At 45.2% G+C, this 20,968-nt stretch overlaps 1 protein-coding gene across 1 annotated transcript in view; it reads right to left on the bottom strand.

Annotated features, from left to right (window-relative positions):
• Positions 1-20,968, bottom strand: part of LOC141100710 (uncharacterized) — a 503,724-nt gene that overhangs the window by 60,881 nt on the left and 421,875 nt on the right. Inside the window, exon 58 of the mRNA XM_073589357.1 lies at positions 4,819-4,938. Coding sequence (XP_073445458.1) covers positions 4,819-4,938 — 120 coding nt within the window. The remainder of the gene's footprint in view (positions 1-4,818; positions 4,939-20,968) is intronic.

Raw genomic sequence — 20,968 nt, forward strand, 5'->3', positions numbered from 1 at the left:
ATCATAGGTCCTCTGGCCCACCCCAACAGGTCAGGGAAAAAATATATCCTGACCGTGGTGGATTATGCCACTAGGTATCCTGAAGCTGTGGCCCTGTCCAGTATTACAGCAGTAAAGGTAGCCGAGGCCCTTGTTCCCATCTTTACCCGGGTAGGGTTTCCTAGTGAAATATTGTCGGATCAAGGCACTCAGTTCATGTCAGATCTGGTCCAGTCCCTATGGCATACCTGTGGTGTTCGAGCCATTCGCACCACCCCATACCACCCGCAGACCAACGGACTATGTGAACGCTTTAATGGAACCCTAAAAAATATGCTGAGGGCTTTTGTTGATGTTGAAAAAGACTGGGAAAAGTACCTGCCACATCTCCTCTTCGCCTATCGGGAGGTTCCCCAAGAGTCGACAGGGTTCTCTCCCTTCGAACTACTGTTTAGCTGGAAGGTCCGTGGGCCTCTCACTCTTCTGAAAGAACATTTGGAGGGAGACATCTCAGATACCGGAATGCCCATCGTTCCCTATGTTCTAGAGCTCAGAGACCGTCTCGCCCAGCTAGCTACCTTTGCTAAAGAACATCAGCGAATGGCCCAGTCCAGACAAAAAACCTGGTATGACCATAATGCCAGGAGCTGGGAATTTATGGAAGGACAGCAAGTGCTCATGATTACTGCTTCCCCTGCCAACAAGCTTCAAGCAGTGTGGGAAGGCCCTTATCAGGTTGTCAAGAAAATTAATGACACTATGTTATTGCCCTGAACTCTAGTAGTCAACAACAGAAAACTGTCCACATTAACATGCTGAAAGACTACCACGACCGATCTCTGCCTGTTCTAGCTGTCTGCCACCCCCCTAGTGATACCGCCGACGACGAGTATCTCCCAGATCTCCTCCAGGTTGCCCAAGCGGGAGGATCACTGGAACAAGTGCCCCTCGGCTCCCATTTATTGGATATACAAAAGGACGATATTGTCGCCGTACTAAGGCCGAGGGCTGCTGCTTTCTCCTCAAAGCCGGGGAAGACTACCCTCACCAGTCACCATGTGGAAACCCCCGGACAACGCCCCATCCAGCAGGCTGCCTACCGGGTTCCAGAGGCTGTTCAAGGCATGATAAAGAACGAACTGGAGGAGATGAAACAACTGGGAGTTATTCAGCCATCTCACAGTTCTTGGGCCTCTCCTGTCCTCCTGGTCCCCAAGAAGGATGGTACAACACGATTCTGCGTTGATTACAGATGACTAAATGATGCCACCAAGAGTGATGCTTATCCCATGCCCAGGATTGATGATCTATTGGATCATCTGGCCAGTGCCCAATTTGTGACCACATTAGACTTGAGCAAGGGGTACTGGCAGATACCCCTAACGGAGGATGCTCGGGAGCGCTCAACCTTCATTACTCCATTTGGGCTTTATGAGTTCCTGGGAATGCCCTTTGGGATGAAAACTGCCCCCGCTACTTTCCAGAAACTGGTGGATCGACTGTTACAACAATGTCAGGACTTTGCCTGTGCTTACTTAGACGACATCGCCATTTTTAGCACAACCTGGGAGGAACATCTTAAACACTTGGGCATAGTGCTGGACTGTATCCTTACTGCAGGACTGACCATTCACCCTGATAAGTGCCAAATAGGGATGGCTGAGGTGCAGTACCTCGGGCATAGAGTAGGGGGTGGGACACTAAGGCCTGAGCCTGCCAAGGTGGAAGCCATTAGCAACTGGTGTAGACCCCAGACTAAAAAGCAGGTACTTGCGTTTCTAGGAACTGCTGGTTACTATCGCAAATTTGTTTCTAATTTCAGCACCTTGGCCAAGCCCCTAACCGACCTGACCTGCAAGAACATGCCTAGGAATGTGACGTGGACGACGGCATGCAAGGATGCCTTTTCAGCGTTAAAGACTGCCCTCGTCACTGCTCCTGTCTTGGCTGCCCCGGATTATAAACGCAGGTTCCTCGTGCAGACAGATGCATCCACCTTTGGGATTGGGGCAGTACTTAGCCAAGTGAACGCCGCCAGAGAAGAACATCCTGTTGCTTTTGCCAGTCGGAAACTACTGGAACGGGAAGTTGCCTATGCCACTATTGAAAAGGAGTGCCTTGCCATCGTATGGGCGCTAAAAAAATTGCAGCCCTACTTGTATGGCAGAGACTTTACAATTGTTACAGACCACAACCCCCTCACATGGCTGAATCGCGTATCAGGGGACAATGGAAGATTGCTGCGGTGGAGCTTGTCTTTACAACCCTACAGCTTCTCCATCCAATACAAGCGAGGAAGCCAACCCCAGAACGCCGATGGACTGTCTCGACAAGAAGAACCATAGGCTCCCCAGGCCGACCTACCCCTGCCACCGTACAAGGAACTATAAATAACTGAGCAGTGTGGACTAAAGTGAGCAGGCCTGAGGTCTGTGTAGACCTCATAACGTGCTCACTTATTATGGGGGGGGGAGAGGTTGTGATGGTGTGATATGTTATGTGGATGTCATTTTTTGTATATTCCTATTTTTAACAATTCCAGTTATTTTCATAGTGTTTTTCTTATTACATTGTAAGTCTACAGCCTCACTGTATCTGTCTCTTGATGACCCCCTGTAGTGCATTAATCCCTAAGGCCTTTTGTTCTCCTCTGAAAGGCAACTTGTTGGACTACCCCTGGACAAGGAAGGGGGTGGGGGGAAGAACGGCAGCTGGACAAGTCAGTTCCGGTAGAGACAAGAGGGTGAAAAGGCTGCATTTCAGAGAGAAGGACCCATTTTTATCCTCTGGTGCTAGAGTTTTGAAATCTCGTTTCCCTGGACATTTTATCCTGATACTGGACTACATTCTTATTCTGGACTATCTTATCCTTTGTGTGGTGGACTGAATATGGACCTTTTCGTATTTTTGCCTGAATAAAGGTCTTGGAATTGTTCACTCTTCGCTTGCTCTGTTGATTGTGTGATACCAGAGAAGGACCCCGTGACAGTACTCATCCTTCTTCTTCCTCCAAACACAGCGAGTGAAGTTGATTGAGTGTGTAGACAGGTGTATCTTATACAGGTAGCGCGTTCAATCAGGTGCAATTAACCCTTTAGCCCCCGGAGGTATTTTAGTTCTTGAGTTTTTGTTTTTTGACCCCTTCTTCCCAGAGCCATAACTTTTTTAGTTTGGCCATATGGGGGCTTGTTTTTTGAGGGACGAGTTGTACTTTTGAAAGACACCATTGGTTTTACCATGTCATGTACTATAAAACGGGAAAAAAATTCCAAGTGCGGTGAAATTGCAAAAAAAAGTGCAATCCCACACTTGTTTTTTGTTTGGCTTTTTACTAGGTTCTCTAAATGCTAACACTGACCTGCCATTATGATTCTCCAGGTCATTATGAGTTCATAGACACCAAACATGTCTACATTCTTTTTATCTAAGTGGTGAAAAAAATTCCAAACTTTGCTTAAAAAAGAAATTGTGCCATTTTCCGATACCCGAAGCATGTCCCATTTTTCGTGATCTCGGGTCGGGTGAGGATTTTTCTTTTGCGTGCCGAGCTGACATTTTTAATGATACCAGTTTGGTGCAGATACAATCTTTTGATCACCCATTATTGCATGTTAATGCAATGTCGCAGAGACCAAAAAACTAATTCTGGCGTTTTGACATTTTTTCGCGCTACGCCATTTAGCGATCAGGTTAATCTTTTTTTTTATTGATAGATTGGGCGATTCTGAACTCGGCAATACCAAATGTGTGTGTTTGATATTTATATTGTTTTATTTTGAATGAGGCGAAGGGGGGGGTGATTTGAACTTGTATAATTTTTTAATTTTTTTTATATTTTTAAAAACATTTTTTCTTACTTTAGGCATGCTTCAATAGTCTCCATATGAGACTAGAAGCTGCTACAACTCAATTGGCTCTGGTACATAGATCAGTTTGCCTCTATGTAGTAGAATTACTCATTTTCCATGAGCGCCGACCACTGGGTGGTGCTCACAGCAAGCCTGCAATGACAACCATAGATGTCTCCAGGAGACCTCCGGTTGTCATGCGAACACACTGGTGATCCGCGATCACGTGATATGAGTCACCGTTGGGCGGATTTCCGGTGCGATGGCAAGAAGGGCTTATTAAAAGCCACTGTCAGCGCATGACCGCAGCATTTAAAGGATTAATAGTCGTGGGTGGATCGCGATTCCACCCGCGGCTATTCCAGGCACATGCCCCGGGAAAGATGTTGGCTCACCGCCGGAGCCCACATCAAAGGGAGGTAGTCCGACATCAGTGTAAATGTACGTCCGATATCAGAAAGGGGTTAGCATAGGTAATGAGTGCAGAGTAGGAGGGCTTCATAAAAACTAACAGGCATGTGAGAGCAAGTATTCTTGCTGCTTGGTAGGTGATCAAATACTTATTTCATGCAATTTAATCCTTTAAAAATCTTACAATGTTATTTTCTGTTTTTTATTTTTAGATTCAGTCTCTCACAGTTGAAGTGTATGTACGATAAAAATTACAGACCTCTCTATTGTTTGTAGGTGGGAAAACTTGCACATTCTGCAGTGTATCAAATACTTATTTTCCCCACTGTAGGTCAAATGTGGTGACAGATTCTTTTTTATGATTCATTTATATTTCTATACAGTGGCCCTAAATGTTTAAACGGTGAAAACTGAAGGACCTTCACAAAGTTAATAAGATGCATGTTGTCATCATTGATCTGTAAAATATCATCAAGGGCTGGATTTCTCATTAGATACATATGATCTTGTGGGAGGCCATGGTTCAGGAGTAGGCTTCAACTGTCTTAAATGAATTACTGATGTGCTAAAAAGAATTTACCTGAGAATCCATCATTACAAGTACAGATGTAACTTCCTATTGTGTTATTGCAGGTTGCATAAGGTGAACAGATATTGCCGGTTTTACATTCATCAATATCCGCACAGTGGGTCCCATTACCTAATAAATATATAATATAATAAATTAATAAAGTATATAATAAATATATATATATATATTTTTACATCAGAGATTTTACATAGTAGTACACATAATATGGTTGTCTGAACAGTTATTGAAAAATGAAAAAATATTGGAACATTTACCTGTGGTGCGAACAAATAAAATGAATCAATGCATTCTTTCAGAGGTTGTCGATTTGGCAGATGAAAAAAAAACATCTATTGAAGGTCTAAGGCCTCATTAATTTTATATACAGTCATCATAGAGCAGGCATATATCTTCAATTTCATATGCCGTCATAGAAATTTTTTTTTTTTTGATAGGACACCAATAGAAGACAAACATGGCATCTACAGCTGCAAGGGATAATGGATCTCCTTGCACAGGTCTCTAATGTGTTCATGAGCCATAAAACAAATGTCAGGTTGCTTGAAATTATAAAGGTTCCCATAAACTTAGTGATTCTTCCCACACATTAATCAAGCAGTAAGCATGCAGTTGTACCACAAATTGCTGAGGATCTGCTATGTTATTTTCAGATGGGTTATAGCTTGTTCAGATACATAACATTGAAGCTAAGTCCTCCTGTACGTGATGAGCAGCCTTATATTATATAGAGTCTGCCTATGGAGAGTGCATTATACTATATAGAGGAGTCTTCCTATGAGGTGTTTATGCTATATAGAGTCTGCCTATACTTATGCTTATACTATATACGTAGAAAAAAGTGAAAAAGCAGCACAAAAAAGACTATCATGTGGGTGCAAGCCTTCCAGGTATATACCAAACCTCAAAATAGTCCTTCAAAAAAGGAGCAGCACACCATAAAGACTTCCAAATAAGGTCCTATTTATTAGCCTATCTGGCTATTTGCCCATACATCGACGTTTCAATCCAAGGGGTGCGGACCTTTCTTGTCCAAGGTCCGCACCCCTTGGACCGAAACACGTATGGGCAAATAGCCAGATGGGCTAATAAATATCACCATATTGGAAGTCTTTATGGTGTGCTGCTTTCATTTTTGAAGGACTGCTTATACTATATAGATATTGAAAAAAGAAACAGCACTCACCATTGCTTCACTTCCCCGCTCCCCCTGCATGTTAAAGAATTGTCCCACCACATGAAATAAAGGACATTAACCTTTTTTAAGAAGCAATGGTGAGTGCTGTTTCTTTTTTCAATATTGAATGCTGTTCTGCCCTCTGAATATTGGGCAATATGTTTGTATTATATGCTGGTTTAGTTGTTAGCACCATCTAGTGATGGCTGAATTGATAGCCTGTGTCTTGAATAGCATTTATAGCCTGTGGCTTTAACAGCAGACAGAGTGTTGCATTGTGGGATTGAAGCAATGTATACTGGGAAGCGGAAGATGCCATTTTCTTCTGTGTACTTCATAGGACACACGTGTTTAGTTGTCCTCCTGTAATTCCCCAACTTGAGTTTTGCTATCCTGGAAAAGCATATCTGGTAAGATTAATATCTTTTCTTGCAATGCAGTATTGTACAGAGATATTGTTAACTGTGTAGCAGCCAGTGCATAGGAGATGTGATTAGTAACCTGTGTATTTCCATGGAAAGTTTGCATCACACTGTATACTTCCTGTAATTGTAAGTGTTAGCTGTGTGATCATCTGCCCAATACTTATCTATGTTGTTTGTATTCTTATAGTTTTACCGCATGTTCTATACCTGTTCACAAATAAACAAGTTAGACTACAGAGAATAGTCTGCTTATTTGGAAGACAGAAAGTGGTTTATGCTCTATGCTAGATTGCACAACGTATCAACGTGTATGAAGGCTGAACAGTAAAACAGATGCTAGACGCCTGTGATAGTGAATATGACTTAAGGAGCAGCTTGTACCCACACCGCACTGCCTACGGATACTGCAGCGGGCGCCATACAGTCACAAGTACCGAGAGTGGTGCCCGCCAACAAGCGCTTCATCATTCCTGCCATGCGGAAGCTGCCACGCATAGACAGTTTCCTGCTAATATACTCAGCTGTACGCAGCTAAGCGCACAATGTCTCGAAACTGCACATACTCACTCAAAACGAGGTCACGAGCAAGCTCCAGCAGATCGTCATTAGCAAAGCTCGCTGCTGTCATTCGTGCCGAAGCAGCCAAAGCAAGATCCTCCTTCGCCGAAAGAAGAGATGGACTTAAAGCTGAGACAGGTGGAGCAAGATGCAGAAACCGCATGTTTGCAGGCAGCAAGAGAGACAGAAGCCGCACTGTTGTGAGTTCATTTTCCCCTTCACCATTGAGGTCTGATGAACTCCCTCTTCTGGTGAAGGAAGGTAGTGAGGCTGATTACCAAGCACCTGAGCAGGATGATGATGACTGGGTGACTGGAATTGCTGACTGGATATAAGGCAGCCGACGCCCTTTTGCCTTGCTGGTGATTTCTCAGAGGGATTCTAGGAGACCAGTCTGATTCCTGCTCCTCAAAAGCTAAGTTTTCTGCTCTGCTTTTTGCATTTGTGTTTTGGTTTTGTTTTGCCTTGTTTTTCTGGATTTCTGCCATTCCCTTCTGGGGTGAGCTGAATTCCTTTTTGCTCTGTCTTCAGAAAATACCTGAGTACTGATATAGTCTTTTTGAAGCCTAGCGTCTTCAGGGCTTTTTTCCCTATCAGTCTGTTGGCTTTTGTTTTGATAGGGTTTTGGCGGATTGCAGACAGCAGCTTTTCTATCCTGTCCTATTTAGTTAGCTTGGGCCCCATCATTTGCTCAGCCTATCTTTCTGTGTGAGTGTTTTTTCATCTTGCTTCACCATCATTATATGTTGGGGGCTGCCTATTGCTTTGGGGTCTGCTCTGGGGCAGTTTAGATTTCCCTTTCTGTCTTTAGGTTATTTAGTTCTCCGACTGTGATCGAGGGGTCTAGGGCACCGTAGGAACCCCCCACGGCTACTGCTAGTTGTTGTTGATAGGTTCAGGGGTCTGCAATCCGATAGCTGCCAACTTCTCTGGTTTTCTGGACTTAGCTAGTATTTCTGTTTTTGCCTCCTACGGTGACTCATTCATAACACCGCACGTCTGCAGTCAGAGAGAGAGGCTGAAACCGCACTTCTGCAAACCGAAACCGCACGTATGCAAGCCGAGAGAGGCCGAAACCGCACGCCTCCAAGCCGAAACCGCACGTTTGCAGGCAGAGAGAGAAGCAGAAACTGCATGTTTGCAAGCAGAGCTAGAAAAACTTGCAGCACACAAAGAGACAGCAGCTGCCATAGCTAAAGCAGAGTATGTGGAGGCTATGAAGGATCCTGATTGCGAGAGGTGCAGCAACATTCCTGGACCAGATCTAGAGCAGCAAGATCCAGCGCAGCGCAGAGTAGGTCCGTCAACATTCCGGCATGGATGACAGCCCTGACGCACCACATCAACCAACCTACGCCGATTACCAGCGATCCAACCCCGAACTTCACTACCATAGATGAGGAGACGTCCAGCACAGAGATGTCAACCACTGCTACCATTCCACAGAACAGAAGGTACAGCCTCCACCCAGACTGAAAGGGACACCCTTTGCATCGGAACGGTATTATACAGACTATCCTAAGCCAGAAGCTCCTTACAGGTATGAGGATGCACTATACATACAGCATGACAACAGCACACCAGCTCATGTTGGTGCTGACCCAGCAACTATGAACTTTGCAAAGTTCTTTGCTCGTTGGGAGCTCATGACCAAGGGACTTGTAAAATTCAACGATCAAGCTGAGAGCTATAGAGCACGGCGAGCCTCCTTCAGGAATGCCATTATAGACTTAGATCTTTCTAGTAGTGAACAGTTAGATCTACTGGTAAAGTGGCTTTGGGACGAGTCTGCTGAACACGCCAAAAGAATCAGAAACATTAACATAAATTACCCACACATAGGCCTCCGTATGGTGTGGGAGAGACTTGATGAATGTTATGGGTCAGTAAAAGCTATTGAAAATGCTATGTATAAAAGACTTGATGATTTTCCCAGAATAGGGAATAAGGGTTATCAAAAGCTCATGGAACTGAGTGACTTGTTAATGGAGGTACAGGGGGCTCAGATAGAAGGGGACCAGCCAGGGTTGGCATTCCTGGACTCTTCCAAAGGTGTCAACCCAATTGTTCAAAAACTCGCTTACAACCTACAAGAGAAGTGGATCAGTCATGCGTCCCATTACAATCAGACTCATAAGGTCTCATTTCAGACTTTGTTACTCAACAAGCAAGAGTTAGAAATAACTCCAGTTTTGATTTCACTATGTCATGTAGCACTGCCCCTGGTGTAAAACCTTTTAAATCACCAGTAACAGTCCACAAAACATAATGTTACTCTTACAGATTTTCCTTACAAAGCAAGCAAGATCTCCCCAGAGGAAGACAAACCTAGGGATCTCAGCAAACACTTCCCCCTACACAAGAAACCACATCCTCTGCTAAAATGCAGAGCCTTTAGGGAAAAGTCTCTAGAAGACCGCAAAGGTTTCCTCAAAGAAAACAAAATATGTTTCAGATGCTTTGCAATGACCTTGCACTTCGCTAAGAGCTGTGAAACCAATGTAAAATGTGAGGAATGTGGTAGCGTGGAGCACAACACAGCCTTACACTCTGGACCACCCTCAGGGGTATCATCGCAAGTAGAAGAGTGTGTCGAAAGGCCGATGGTCACCGACGTAGACACTCCAGTAATCACTTCTCAGTGTACAGAGATCTGAAAGTAACTTGTAACGTGTAGATCCTGCTCGAAGATCTGCCTTGTCAGAGTCTACCCAGCGAGCCACCGGGATAAGGCAATCAAGGTGTATGCAATCTTGTAGGATCAGAGCAACAGGTCTCTAGCCAAGTCCTTTCTCTTCGACATCCTGAACATTGCTGGCCCCGGTTCTCTTTATTACTTGAAAACATGTGCGGGTAGAGTCGAGACGGCGGGGAGAAAAGCAACTGGTTTAAAGGTAGAGTCTATAGACGGTCAAAGCTGCTTAGCCTTGCCATCAATACTGGAGTGCAACCAGATTCCTGACAATAGGTCTGAGATACCTACGCCAGAGGTAGCAGCTCACCATTCTCATCTGAAGCATATAACCCATCTGATACCGGAACTGGATCAGGAAGCTCCTACTGTCTTACTCCTCGGAAAAGACATACTATGAGTCCATAAAGTTAGAGGACAGATTAACGGCCTACAGAACACCCCATATGCTCAGAGACTTGACCTGGGATGGGTCATTGTAGACGTCTGCTTAGGTGGAGCACACAAACCGACCTCAGTCAGCAGTATGCTTACCAATACTCTTGAAAATGGATGTCCATATCTCTTCCAGCCATGTAAGAGAGGCTTCCTGATAAAAGAGTTGCCACGCAATGCTCCTCTACATTGTCCGTTAGCTGATCCTTCTTGTGAAGACCACACATGTGACGCCGACCAAGATCACATAGGGTGCATGGTTTTCCACAGAACAAGAGAAGACAACAAGGTAGTAATGTCCATAGAAGACACACTGTTTTTGGACATCATGGATCGAGAGATGGTAAGACATGAGTCAAAGAGTTGGAAGGCCCCTCTACCATTTAAACCCCAGAGGCAATGCTTAGCCAACAACAGAGAACCTGTCTACGGTTGATTTGCCTCCCTCTAATGTAAACTTCAGAAGGCACCTGAAATGAGAGAGCACTTCTTTGCCTTCATGGAGAGAATACTTCAAAATGGCCATGCAAAAATTGCACCTGTAATTCAAGATTCCGAGGAATGTTGGTATTTACCCAACTTTGGCGTGTATCATCCTAAGAAACCTGTTCAGATAAGAGTAGTATTTGACTCATGCGCCAGATATGAAGGTGTCTCACTAAACGATGTCTTTTTGTCTTGCCCAGACCTCAATAAGAGACTTCTAGTAGTACTTCTTCACTTCCGCAAAGATGCAGTAGCATTCCTGGCTGACATACAACAGATGTTTCATTGCTTCCTTGTCAAAAAAGAACATAGAAACTATTTGAGGATTTTCTGGTACCGCGATAATGACCCCTACAAAGACATCATGAAGTATTGGATGAAAGTACACATCTTCGGGAACGGCCCCTCCCCTGCTGTCGCCATCTATGGTCTTAGACATTCATCCATACCCACAGATGAATTGGCAGTTAGTCTCCTAAAAAAGGACACAAGAAATGCTTGCTTTGTCCAATCTGAGGCTGCACAAAATTGCTTCCAACAGCCAAAAAATTATGGCAACTTTTCCCTCTCAAGATTACTCAACTGATCTAAAAGACTTGGATTTAAACACAGACTCCCTTCCCATGCAACAAGGCCTTGGTTTGCTCTGGGATTTGAAGAGAGACGCATTTACCTTTCGGATCAACGAAGAAGAAAAACCTTTCACGTGTAGAGGCTTCCTGTCCATGATAAACAGCTTGTATGATCCTCTAGGATTTGTAACCCCTGTAACTATCCAAGGTAAAATAATGTTGAGAGACTTCACCCAAGAGATGTCTGAATGGGATGATCTGCTTCCAATGGAGAAGAGAGATTTGTGGGTAAAGTGGAAGAAATCTTTAGAAGCCTTGTCAAATCTTTATGTGGCACGACCATACGCTTCCGTTCCATCAACAGAAGTCAAGATGCAAAGGCTCTGTATCTTCTGCAATGCCTCAACCAAAGTTATTGCAGCAGTAGCATATCTGAAAACTACTGACATTAAAGAACAATGCCATGTAAGGCTTGTTAAAGTGTCAAAACTAAAGGAACACAAAGAGCGCAATAGGGTCTTATCCGGGTTAATGCTGGAAAAGTAATTTAGATTATACTCACCCTTTTTAGGAGAGGTTCAAGCATGTAGGATCAGTAATCTGCTTGCTGCACGTCCAAAGGTCAGCTCCGTGACCGCTTACACATCAGATTTTGGAATAAATTCTCAGACTTTTGTGCGCTACCAGATAAATTCACCAATCCAATATTTAGGAGAAAGATTAATCCATTTATTTCCCAAATAATGGGAAATAAATGGATTAATCTTTCTCCTAAATATTGGATTGGTGAATTTATCTGGTAGCGCACAAAAGTCCGAGAATTTATTCCAAAATCTGATGTAAGGCTTGTTATGAGCTGGACAAAACTAGCGCCAGTCCAGGAGCACACAATACCCAGACTGGAACTCTGTGCGGCTGTGCTAGCAGTAGAGTTAGCTGAACTTATCTTGACAGAAATTGACTTGGAAATGAAGGAGGTTGAGTTCTACTCAGACAGCAAGGTAGTGCTTGGGTACATTTGCAATGAAACTCGATGCTTTTATGTTTACGTAAGCAATCGGGTGCTAAGGATCAGGAGGTCCACTTGCCCTCAGCAGTGGCGCTATGTGTCCACACACCACAATCCTGCGGACCACGCAACTAGATCTGTTGAATCAAGACACCTTAAGGACACAACCTGGTTTACGGGCCCTGCATTCTTATACTGTTCAACACCTTACAATGCATTATTCTATATAGAGTCTGACTATTGAGAAGTGCATTATACCATATAGAGTGTCTATGGAGAGTGCATTATACTGTATGGAGGCCTATGGGAGTGCATTATACTCTATAAAGTGTGACTATGGGGTTTTTTATACTATAAAGGCCTATGGGGAGTGCATTATACTCTATGGAGGCCTATGGGGAGAACATTATACTATACATGCCTCAGGGGATTGCAAAGTGCAGTATACTATGTAGAGTTTGCTTACGGGGGATGCATTATACTATATAGAATTGGCCTTTGGGGAGTCCATTATACTATAAAGGTCTATGGGGGTGCTTTATACTATATTGAGACCTATGGTGAGTGCATTACATTATATGGTAGCATATGGGGTGTGTATTTTACTATATAGAGGCCTATGGTGAGTGCATTATATTATAAAAAGGACTTTCTGCATTATACCATATGGAGGCTATTTTTGGGACCATCATACAGTGTGGGAATTACAGTGAGGAACCATCACACAGTGTGGGAGATAATGTGGGTTTTCGTACAGTGTTGGAGCCATTAAACAGTTTGGAGGCTACTAAGGGGTCAATATACTGGGTGGGGCACGTTACAGTAAGGGGGCATTATCATCACAGCATCATACTGTGTAGAGGGGAGCTGTGTGGGGGGGAAGACTTAGGACATTAAATGTTAAGTGGGCACTTATTGTTATAGGGAAACTCAGGTTATTGTGACTGTCAAAGGGAAACACAGAGGGCATATTATTACATTCTAAAGGGCAAAATGTGGGCACTGTTTTCTAGGGCACTTGCACACTATATTCTACAGGTTTGTTTTACAATCTAGAGGGCACAAGAAGATGGACTGGACCTGGGGTACCTCTCTTGCACTGGTCCCTGAACTATCAGGGCTGTCACCATTGCTGCCCGGGGGAAAGCTTTCTTACCTGGACCGACCTCTGCACCCGACAGCAGGGGGTGTGACTAGAGTAAAAGGCTCTGTACGTGGGAAAGCAGGAGACTTTCCGGTCCGGTAATTGCTGCAAGCATGCTGTCTAAGACTGACCTTGTGACTCATACAGAACTGTATAATTCCTTCCCCACCTTCACCGCCAAGCTAAGTCATGCTCTGGCGGTGTCACAGACTGTGCCACAAACCGTTCAGTGAACCGTGAATGCAGGACCTTGCTTGGGACAGCAAGGATACGTCGACTTCGTCGGGAAACAGATCCTCAACTTCTTCAGGACGAAACCAGAGACTTCACGTGCCGCTTGCATGGGCACAACCGTTGGATTCCAAGCCTCTGCAGCCAGGAAGCTGGCAGACTGATAAGTTTACTCTTTTCATGAACAGTTGTTCTTTTCTAAATCTCACCTCCCATACCCCCTGCTTAACCCATTACCTCCTTGCATGGAGTATTCCCCTGTTAATAAATCTGTTAACTCTTGCTCTACCTCCTGTCCGTCACTGCATCCCGCAACCTACTCACACTTTGCGTAGTTGGCAGGATGCAGTCCAACAGCACAGAGGCAGCAGACCAAGCAGTTGGGGTGGGCCCTAGGTTCAGTATCTCCCTAGGGGGATGATGAGGATGCACCCCATGATGCCTGCATTAGAAGCGGAGATTGCCATGATGGCTCTAGATGGAGAAGTGAGAGATTCAATCAAGCTATGACCCCCCAGGGAATGAGACACCTTTAACAAGGTGCTACAAATACTGGAGGAAACTCATGGAGACCCCCATGGACGTAGAGGAGATACGTATGCCTTTATTTCATCCGGGATCAAAGGGAGGGGGAGACGGTGACCCAGTACATGAACGCGCTTTAGGAGATAAGCATAGGGCTTACTGATGTAGTGCTGCGGGACAAATTAGTGACAGGCTTGCGAGACGTGCTGTAGAAATAGGCTTTGCGGGAACGCTTGTGGGTAAATCCGCACATGACCTTTTCTGATGTAGGGAGCAAAGCACACACATGCAAGCAAGAGCAAGGGGTGACAGTCCCGCTGGGGAAGGTCCGCAGTGGAGAGGTATCTGTAACCATGGCCACTGAACCATGATGGGTGGAAGAGTTGCAGAAAGAAATTCAGGATATACGGAAAGAGTTGGCTGATTCAAAAAAGAAACCAGTAGCTACCTCAAATCCGTCTGGGGGCAGAGATGGCCCTGAACCTTGTCGTGAAACAAGAATGTTGCGCCAAGAAAAACCCCTCACCTGTTATAACTGCGATGAAACTGGACATTTGGCTCGGGGATGGACACGATGTAGTAGGCCTTTCAACACCATCCATTAAAATAGAGGGATCCGAGCCTGGAGGACGCCACCCGGAGCCTGAACAGTCAAAGAGCATCAGAAGTCCCATGAATCTAGTCTCTATTGGCCTTCTCGTCTGGGCTGAAATGGATGGTCGGGTTGTACGTTGTTTGGTAGACATTGGCTCGCAGGTGACCACGATGCCTAAAACCTACGTCTGATGACACTTTCCTGAGGCAATGCGGCCTGAATGGGGCCCAGTGATAAAGTTAACAGCTGCCAATAACTTGCCCATTCTGGTCGCAGGGGTGGCCTGGATGCAAATAACCATCTGCGGCAAAGACCTGGGTCGGAAGTGAGTGGTGCTGACCATTGGAGAAGTACATGCTGTCACCTTGGGGATGAACGTGCTGAAGGAATTTGGGAGTCTTCTCATCAATTAGTCCCCAGATGTGTTCCTGAAACAGTGGAGCTCTCACGCTCCCCAATGGAGAGTGTTTCAACAGTTAATCTGTGTGGCTCAAGCTCAAGAGACCTCCAGTGACAGAAAGACGTTGGGAAAAGTGATCGTTCCAACCACTGCCAGTCTTTTTTTGCCACCAGGACAAACTGTACTTACCATGCCCATCCGGGCTTGTACCTCCCTGAAGGAAGTCGAGATACAGATTGAGCCAGCTGTTATGGAGCAACTATCTCCAGGGCTCCTTGTTGCGTGGACATTAGCCACTTTACATGACAGGACGGTCCCAGTACGATGTGTCAATTTGGGAGAAGGTAATATCACACTTTCCCAAAGAAGTGAAGTAGCGCAGATTATGGTCATGCTGGAAGAATTGATATCGCCACTGGCCGTGCAATTGACAGTGAAACAGGGAGACCCTTGGACCGTGGCTGTAGATATGGCTTTGACCTCAGAACCCCGGCATATACGAGAGGGCGCCGTATATTAGAGGAAATGCAGGCCGAATTGTGTTCGCACGTCACGATGACGATTTTGACTACACTACAGCAATAACGCATGAGATTCCGACTGGAAATACCACACCCATAAGAGAACGGTACTGGCAAATTCCACCGCAACTGTACCAAGAGGTGAAAGGTATGCTGTCTCAGATGCTACAGAATGACATTATCCGAGAGAGTCAAAGTTCATGGGCTGCCCCCATCGTGCTAGTGTGAAAGAAAGATGGTACATTGAGTTTTTGTGTAGACTATCGCAAACTCAATGCCTGGACTGTGCGAGATTCCTATCCGTTACCCAGGATTGAAGATTCTTTGTCTGCCTAAGGAAACGCAAAATTCTTCTCATCGTTGGATCTAGCCAGCGGCTATTGGCAAGTACCGACGTCCGAGCAGGACCGAGGAAAGACGGCCTTCATACTCCCCATGGGACTATACGAATTCAACCGGATGCCGTTCGGTCTGGCTAACGCTCCTGGTACTTTTGATGTAGAGGTGTTTAGGCGACTTGAACTTTGAAGCCACTCTCATTTATTTAGACGATATCATCATATATGCTACTTCGTTCGAAGAAAATCTTCAAAGACTGGAACAGGTGTTGAGTCGTCTTCAAAGACATGGTTTGAAAGTGAAGCCTCAGAAATGTCATCTGTTTCACACTCAAATTGAGTACCTGGGAAATGTCGTCTCTGCTGAAAGGGTGAAACCGTCCTGAGAGAAATTTGCAGTGGTGCAGGATTGGCCCACCCCGAAGACTGTGAAAGATATGCCACCTTCGTCAGGAACCAGATCCTCAACTTCTTCAGGACCAAACCGGAGACTTCACATGCTGCTTGTATGGGCGCCACCATTGGATCCCAAGCCTCTGTTAACTCTTGCTCTGCCTCCTGTTCGTCACTGCATCCCGCAACCTGCTCACACAGTAATAGAGATACATACAGCCACAGTGGCTCAGTATTGGGATATCTGCAGGATGAGGAGTTTGTACAGGTTGGAGATAGATGGTGCTTGAAATGTGAACAAATATGTCTTTGATGTAATCTCTACACATGAGTCCTGGCTCGAGAAGTTATCATGTCAGTCTGAGCCAGATGGAAAAGACTGGAAAAGTGAATGATTCCACCAGAAATAACATCACTTGTAAGTCATTATCTGCAACTGGACTGTAATCTATTACGTGTTCTCCAGGACTGGTATCTACCACTATATGGTCATCATATGGTGGTAATATCAGTGTTGGTCTTTGTATAGAGATTTATTTTAGCAACAGCTCTGTCATCTGCTGAGGTTTTCCTTCATCCACTATTTGAGTGCCCACTCAGAAGTTTCACACCCCCTCAACCAAAACCCTAGCTACGCCTCTGCTTACACGAAAACCATTCTTACAGTACAGATTTCTGGTATTCTCAGGAATCGCTTTACACTCATTATTAGACTGCAGGAGTCTCCTGTCTACTGTATGATTATTTGCAGGTTATCACACTGAAATTCCTAATTATATGGCATTTCTACTATCATACTAATAAATTGTGGTAAATTATTTTGCTTTACCTGAGAATCTATTCTTACAAGTACAGGTGTAATGTCCTATTGTGTTAGAGCAGGTAGCATTAGGTGAGCAGTTATTTTCTGTCTGGCATTCATCAATATCATCACATTGGATTCCATCGCCTGTGTAAGGAAGTGCCAGGGCTGTAGTCATGGCAGCACACTTATTCATCTCTTTGCCCTGACCTCCTCTTACATGAAAATAATGTCCATTAATCAGCATACCTGTGTCTCCAGGTCCAGCTCCTTCAGGATCTTCCCTCTACTGCAGGAGACCCTCTCCAGGCAGATTTGAAAGGATTGAGACACAGTCCATATCAACTTTCAACTGAACAACTTTACTGACTTCAGGACACAGCACATCCAGTTCTGTTACAGCATTAACATCACTTTTCAAGCAGTACATATCTTTCACTTTCCCTGTACTCCTCTCACTGTCACACAGCACATACCCGGGTCAGACCGAGACACACGGCCCCTCAGCGTCCTCCCTGTCAAGACTCACTTTCACTGGTGGATCTTTGAGCAGTCTCACCCCGGCGGTGAGAGAATGCGCCCAGGCTGCGATCTGCCACATGGTGAGTGACCTGCCCATCCTTTCTACTGTGTCCACAATTAGAGCACCGGCCTCTCCTTTCACTGACACTGCTCTCACTGCTGTCACTGCTGCATTCTTATTCCCACTGGCCCTCGATGGCTGGGCATAAGCTTCAAACATTACGGGGCCACTGCGTTGTCCCCAGGGCATTAGCCCCCTGGACAATGAGGGGCTCTCTGGCCCCAAGTTAGCTGCTCCAGCTCCTTAGACCGACTGACTCAATGCAGAAAATCCTGAAGCTTAACTTACAGCAAGCCCCTCCTAAGCTAAACATGTCCTGACTAGTGATGAGCGAACGTGCCCGCCACTACTCGTTACTTGCCCAAGTATCAAGGTACTCGGTGTACTTGGAGAGCACCGAGCATTTCCAGGATTACTCGGCGTGAACTCGGGTCTCCATCTAGCATTTTTGGCGGACTTTAGAGACCCAATCACAGTGCAGGGATTGTCTTCCAGGCCATGAAACGCCACAGCCATCGTTGTTGTGCCCGTGCAGTGATTGGCTGGCCGCACAGCATCATCAAGGGTATAACAGACTGGGCCCGCCCTGCTTGGCATATTCAGCTCCAGATTTAGATAGTGTAGGGAGAGCTGCTGCCTTGATAGGGTCAGAATTGGGGATTTATTAGTTAGTGTGGGGTCTACCATCCTAAACGACACACATCCAGCTAAAACAACAGTCCTTCTAAAGACTAATTCCGGAGTATATAGGTTCCAGTGTTAGGTAGGCAGGGTAGTTTATGTCACTCTATACACATCAGTGCAAAGTCTGCAGGCACTGTATGTGTGTATACAGATCATTGCATACATCAAGAGGGTCCATTCCCTTCCTGTGTTCTGGTGCTGCTGCTGCTACCTGTAAGATATATTAGCTGTATATAGCTAGCCCCAGATGTATTTTGAATACAGGCCACACATTTTTGGTGTGGTATCAGCATTCCAGCGTTCTGTGTGTGCTCAAAGTTTGGCCAGTTTACGGCTGATTTATTTTTTGGCCAGGGTGAAACTGTACTTATATACAGCAGGATTTAGCCCAAAAATAAAAAAAACAAGGCACACATTTGTCGTAGTGGTATCTCCGTGCCAGCTCATATTTGTGCGTGCTCAAAGTTTGGCCAGTTGACGGCATTATTCTTTTTTTGGTCCTAGGTGTAACTAGACTTAGATACAGCAGTATTTAGGCAAAAAATTATAAAAATACAGGCCACACATTTTTTGGTATGGCATCTGCATGCCAGCTCATATCTGTGTGTGCTCAAAGTTTGGCCAGATTATGGCATTTTTATTTTTTTGGTCCTAGGTGTAACTAGACTCCATGTTGAGTTCACTGAGACAACTGATCCCACACTCGGACACTACGAAGAGCTGTTCAGTTATCCATTTGGAGATTCGTGCCTCTCGCCAGCTCCACTTGAAGCGGGGCAAGATGATATTCCATGTAGCGTTGCACAAATCTTTGAGCAGCCATGGTCACAAGAGGTGGACCATGATGAGACACAATTGCCGGAAAGTCAGGAGGAGGAGCAGGGTATGGATGTGGAAGATGAGGTGGTGGATGACATGGTGACAGACCCAACCTGGCAGGAGGACATGCAGAGCAAGGACAGCAGCACACATGGGGAAGGAGGTATATCACCCAAACAGGTAGGAAGAAGCAGTGTGGTGGCTGCAGACAGAAGGCGTGCATCCGTTTCCCGAAACACCAACAGGACGGAAGTTGCCATTCCAACTGTTAGATCTTCCCGAGTCTGATTATTTTGTAAAGACTCTGCCGATAACCCCAAACAGGCCATTTGCAGCACTTGCCATACCTACATCATCAGGGGTAGCAAAACTACCAGCCTGACCACCACCAGCATGATTAGGCATATGGCAGCAAAGCACCCGACTTTGTGGACCAAACCCCAGGCTTCGGGAACACTGTCTGCAAGTGACAACACTGCTTCTTCCACTGCTTTGCGTACAAGCCAATCCCCAGTTCATCGAGCCTGTGAAGATACCTCGGGCCCTGCTCCTGTTGTTTCCCACAGTCAACCAGCACCATCATCAAGCCCGTCCACATCCTTGTCCCAGCTCAGCTCTCATTTGTCTATACACCAATCATTGGAACGCAAGCGGAAATACCTACCCAATGCCTCAAAGGCCACAGAACTTAATTTGCACATTTCTCATCTGTTTGCGCTCAAAATATTGCCTTTTAGGCTCGCTGAGACAGAAGCTTTCTGCAACCTGATGGTGGCGGCCGTCCTAAGGTACTCAGTCCCCAGTTGCCACTATTTCTCCCATTGTGCCCTACCGGCATTACACCAGCATGTGTCCCACAACATTACCCGTGCGCTCAACAATGCTGTTATTTTTATTATTATACATTTATATTGCGCCATTTATTCCATGGCGCTTTACATGTGAAAAGGGAAATATAGACAAGTACAATAAACATGTGCAAGACAATGGACACACAAGTACAGAAGGAGAGAGGACCCTGCCTGCGAGGGCTCACAGTCTACAGGGATGGGTGAGAATACAGTCATGGCCAAAAGTATTGACACCCCTGCAATTCTGTCAGATAATATTCAGTTTCTTCCTGAAAATGATTGCAAACACAAATTCTTTGGTATTATTATCTTCATTTAATTTGTCTTAAATGAAAAAACACAAAAGAGAATGAAGCAAAAAGCAAAACATTGATCATTTCACACAAAACTCCAAAAATGGGCCGGACAAAAGTATTGGCACCCTCAGCCTAATACTTGGTTGCACAACCTTTAGCCAAAATAACTGCAACCAACCGCTTCCGGTAACCATCAATGAGTTTCTTACAATGCTCTGCTGGAATTTTAGACCATTCTTCTTTGGCAAACTACTCCAGGTCCCTGATATTTGAAGGGTGCCTTCTCCAAACTGCCATTTTTAGATCTCTCCACAGGTGTTCTATGGGATTCAGGTCTGGACTCATTGCTGGGCACCTTAGAAGTCTCCAGTGCTTTCTCTCAAACCATTTTCTAGTGCTTTTTGAAGTGTGTTTTGGGTTATTGTCCTGCTGGAAGACCCATGACCTCTGAGGTAGACCCAGCTTTCTCACACTGGGCCCTAAATTATGCTGCAAAATTTGTTGGTAGTCTTCTGACTTTATAATGCCATGCACACGGTCAAGCAGTCCAGTGCCAGAGGCAGCAAAGCAACCCCAAAACATCAGGGAACCTCTGCCATGTTTGA

Source organism: Dendrobates tinctorius, unplaced genomic scaffold, assembly GCF_039654945.1.
Source record: "Dendrobates tinctorius isolate UK_male_01 unplaced genomic scaffold, ASM3965494v1 ptg000107l, whole genome shotgun sequence".
Lineage (NCBI taxonomy): Eukaryota > Metazoa > Chordata > Amphibia > Anura > Dendrobatidae > Dendrobates > Dendrobates tinctorius.